The 4,747-nt window shown below is 39.0% G+C and overlaps 1 protein-coding gene across 1 annotated transcript; it reads right to left on the bottom strand.

Annotated features, from left to right (window-relative positions):
- Nucleotides 1-475: 475 nt before the first annotated feature.
- LOC116105211 lies at nt 476-1,494 on the bottom strand. The gene is made up of 2 exons (XM_031391645.1): nt 1,153-1,494; nt 476-967 (listed from the first exon to the last, which is right to left on the bottom strand). Exons 1-2 carry the CDS (start codon nt 1,492-1,494, stop codon nt 476-478), a joined length of 834 nt encoding a protein of 277 aa, XP_031247505.1.
- Nucleotides 1,495-4,747: the final 3,253 nt, after the last annotated feature.

Here is a 4,747-nt window from a genome sequence, read left to right as displayed (position 1 = left end):
TGCCAGTAATCTCTCCTCTTGCTCACTATCTAAGTTGGCGGCAATGATCACGGGTAAGGTCTTGTTGGGTTCTAAGGAAACATACTTTAGAGTATCAGGTAAGACCTTCAACTCTAAGACTGGTGGAGACTCAATTGACCTCGGTTGTGTTGTCTTAGACAAAAGTGGTAAGGGTTCATACTTGATGTTCCAAGGTCGACGCTCTAGAGTGAGCGACCTAGTCATATACACACTAACCTCCTGAATCTCAGACATGACACTCAAGCTACATATCTCCTCAACAAACAGATTCATAAGAGTGTAAATTGCATCATCACATAACATCTGTAGGGCGTGAGCCTCCACTAGACTGTCAATAGCATCAACCATGAAACACTCGTTATCGTCCTCACGCATCGGTCCTAAACCAGCATTAAACACATTAAGTCTCAGTTTCCTATTCCCAAAAGACACTTCCATCTCTCCTGATCTATAGTTAATGCAAGCATTTGCCGTTGCTAGAAAAAGTCTCCCTTGGTGGCATACTTCCACTGCTCATATACTCCATGTCTAAGACAAGAAAATCCACCGGAAAATGTAGTTCGTCAACTTTAACTAACACGTCCTCAATTAGGCCCCTAGGCATTTTGACCGATCGGTCAGCTAACTGCAGGATGACTTTAGTAGACTTGAGCTCACCTAAGTTAAACTGTTCATACACGGAAGTGGGTAATAAGTTCACGCTTGCCCCTAAGTCTAAGAGTGCTCTATCAGTCGTGACATTACCTATCACACAAGAAATAACAGGAGCTCCAAGATCCTTTAACTTCAGGGGAATGCGGTTTGAGACAACCGCACTTACATTTTCCGGTAAATGTACAGTCTTGGGTGTGTGAGATTTCATTCGCCTCTTTTGCGTGCACAAGCCCTTGAGGAATTTAGCATAAGCAGGTACTTGTTTAATGGCATCTAAGAGTGGAATGTTAATCTGTACCTGCTTAAACAACTCAATCATTTCCTCCATCCTAGCACTTTTCCTAGTAGTGGGAACATTTGGGGACTCTAAGCACTGAGGAAAGGGTGCTCTCGGTATGTACGATGCAGGGGATGGTTCATTCTCCCCAACTTTCCCCTTACCTGGTCTCTGAACACTCGACTCTACAAGTGGCTCACTCTCACTCTCTTTGGCTTGGTCCCTTCCTCTTCTCTACCCTGAACTTTTACTTCCCTCTTAGGCCTAATTAGCTCTTGGTTACTCCGAAGAGTCATCACGGCCTTAACTTGTTCGAAAAACCCTCTCTGTTGAGAAGAACCACTAGGGTTACCTATGACTTGACTAGGCAATTGGCTTTGTTCCCTCCTATTGACTGCTTCGGCTATTTGACCAATCTGGGTCTCTAGCTTACTAATGAATTGGGAATGAGAATGTAGAAGTTGGGTATTCCGCTCTAAATCTTGGAACCTAGCATTCATGTTGGCTTTTTGCTCCTGCATGGTTTGGAGCATTTGAGCCATCATTGATTCTAGTGAACTAGGCACTAGAGTGGGCTGCTGACGGGAGGTGGGATCCTAGGTTGAATGGGTGGTTGGATTGAAGGTTGCTCCCTATAATTGCCTTGCTAATTGGAAGGATTGTTCCTGTACGGCATATTATTGGGGATATTCTGAGGTGGTTGTGGCTTCCATGAAAAATTAGGGTGGATATGCCACCTAGGATTGTACATGTTATAGTATGGATCACTCCGACTCTGGAAGCCTTGTGCAACCTGCACTTGCTCCTTAAAAGGGTCAGGGGCGGGTTCCTCAATTGGATGGTCAAGAGTGGAGTGCATGGCAAAAACATACTGATTCGCCTACTGAGATGATTGTGTAGAGGGTTGCCCTTATATAGATACAAACTGGTCAAATCGATGGGCCAACACCTCTAACTTGGAACTAATGACCTCTAACTGTGACACCTCGTACACGCCACCCTTCTTAGATGGCTGCCCTGAGATAGGCATTCTAGACGCAAAAATGTGGTGCATTGAATTTTCACTTAAGGTCTCGAAGAGTTGCCATAACTCATTCTCGTCCTTGTGCATAAATGTTCCTCCACAAGAGGCGTCTACCATATTCCTATGCCTCTCGGTCAGTCTGTCATAAAAACTATGAACTAATTACCACCTAGGGACTGCGTGATGGTTACACTTCCTAAGCATTTCCTTTAAACATTCCCAACTCTCATAAAATTCCTCGCCATCAAGTTGAGCGAAACTAGTAATGGCTCGTCTTATGCTGTTGGTTTTACCAATGGGATAATGCTTTTTTAGGAATCCTTGTTGCATTTGGGTCGAAGAGATAATAGACCCTACTGCCAAAGAATTGAGCCACTATTTGGCTCGATCCTTAAGTGAAAATGGAAATAAAATTAAGCGCACGACATCTTCATTCACATATTAAAGTCTAACTATGGAGCAAAACCTCTAAAAATTCATCTAAGTGTTTGTATGGCTCCTCATTCAAATTCCCATAATAAATTGGCAACAATTGGATGACACTAGTTTTGATCTCATAGTGTTGTGTCTGGACATTAGGGATACGGATACATGAGGCTAAAGTGTAGGTGGTGGGTGCGAAATGTTGGCTAAGGGGCACATGTGCAGGTTCATCCTGGTCAGCCATTCTACATGCTTGTTTACTATTCCTCTTACAAGTGCGTTCAATTTCAAGATTCAAAGGTAATAACTCTTCGTTACACACTACAAGAAAACTGGCATTCTGCGTCTAGCAAAATTAGACGCAGAAAGTCATATTTAGACGCTAAGCCATTTTTTGCTTCTAAATTTGGTAGCTGTCCCTTATTTGCAGTATCGTTGTTGTAGATTCTTTGCGCATCTAAATTTTTGTTTAGATGCGGAATTTTTTTTTTTTTTTTGTGACTAGCAAAATAGTAGCTAAATGCTAGTCAAAATAGTCCCCCAACTTAGACGCTAAAAGTTGAAGGGTAATTTGGTAAAATTGTATAGCGACTAATCAATTAGTTGCAAAATGTACCTTTTATGTCTAATAATTTGTCGCGAATCCCACAAAAATTAGACGCCAAAGGTGTAAGGGTAATTTCGTAAAAGGTTTTCGCAACTATTTTATTAGTCGATGAATGAATCTTTTAGTAACCAAAATTTAGTGGTTAGTTGTAATACTTTTAGACGCTGAATGTAGAATCCAAACGGTTTTCACGACTATTTTATTAGTGGCCGAATGTATCTTTTGGTGACCAAAATTTAGTAGTTAATTATAGTTATTTTAGATGCTGAATGTGGAATCCAATAGGTTTTCGCGACCATTTTATTAGTAGTCAAATGTATCTTTTGGTGACCAAAATTTAGTAGTTAATTATAGTCATTTTAGACGCTGAATGTGGAATCCAATAGGTTTTCATGACTATTTTATTAGTGGCCGAATGTATCTTTTGGTGACCAAAATTTAGTGGTTAATTATAGTCATTTTAGATGCTGAATGTGGAATCCAATAAGTTTTCGCGACTATTTTATTAGTGGACGAATGTATCATTTGGTGACTAAAATTTAGTGGTTAATTGTAATCATTTAAGACGCTAAATGTGAAATCCAAAAGGTTTTTGCGACTATTTTTTAGACGCTAAATGTGGAAGCAATTATACTAAATTACTTTTTGCTACTAAAACATTAGTTGCAGATTGTGTTTTTTTAGAGCATTTCATATTGACCTTTAGCGGAATGCAATTATGCTAAATGACTTTTTCCTACTAAAAAATTAGTTGCAGAATGTGTTTTTTTTTAGAGCATTTCGTATTGACCTACATTATACATTCAACATCAACAAAATAAGGTACAAAAAAAAACTGATCACTAAATCAAATATCTATTTTCATACATATATTATATGTCCATACATGGTTTTTATGCATGATGAGCATAAAAATCCAAAATGCACTATCACATGTGCAAACCCAAAAAATAGCATGCACCCACATTTTCCCTAGTACCTATCTATTTGTGCATACTAACAAAAAAATGCCCACCCATGTACACCATCTACACATATATGCAAACATCACAAAGATGGTTATACCCCCATGTCAAATATCAACTACCCATACAACAAAAAAATAACCATCAATACCGTTAGCATGTCAAGTGTCACCAGTTGCGGTATTTGAAATAGCTGTAGCTGATGAGACGCGTCTTCATCAGTTGGAGATGGCAGGTGCTTCGGTTGGAGCTTTATCAGATTGCTGTAGTTCAAGGGCTATAGTTACTGCTTCATCATCTCCAACAAGACAAATTGTTGGTGTTCCAGGCTTTTTATTTTCTCTTTTGTTGACCCCAACTGTTTAATCTTATTTTCTTGTTGTTGCACTGTGCACCTTAACTCTGCTTCTACTGTAGTGGATTGATGCTCAATCTGTGAAAATGCAAAATTCTAGTTAAATCCGAAGCTTTACCCAGAACTTCCTCACATATTTCAGCTTCTATTTTTTCACTTTCCCCTGCTTGTGTTTCATCTTGCAGCTCTTCATTTTTTCCTGCCATCAATTGAATGCATAATCAATAAGTCAACCAACAAACTAAATAGCAACATAAAAAATCTGCAGCACCAAACAAAAATAAATTTGATGGAGTAGAGAAGCAAGTATCTCAAACATTATCATAATACTAAAAGGCAAATTCTGACATAAAGTTTTTCTTATACACATATAAGCAACAAATTTACATTAACATATCCATGGATAAACTTGCTAAGTAAT

Source organism: Pistacia vera, unplaced genomic scaffold (assembly GCF_008641045.1).
Source record: "Pistacia vera cultivar Batoury unplaced genomic scaffold, PisVer_v2 Contig495, whole genome shotgun sequence".
NCBI classification, from domain to species: Eukaryota; Viridiplantae; Streptophyta; class Magnoliopsida; order Sapindales; family Anacardiaceae; genus Pistacia; species Pistacia vera.
The sequence above is the reverse complement of the archived record's forward strand: the minus strand, read 5'-3'. Positions and strand labels throughout refer to the sequence as shown.

Excerpts from the sequence above, each read along its gene's own strand:
- LOC116105211 (XM_031391645.1), bottom strand. The coding sequence starts at position 1,494 with ATGGCTCAAATGCTCCAAACCATGCAGGAGCAAAAAGCCAACATGAAT. Across the intron at positions 968-1,152 it reads CCAAGCCAAAGAGAGTGAGA|ATTAACATTCCACTCTTAGA; the intron begins GTGAGCCACTTG and ends AAGCAGGTACAG.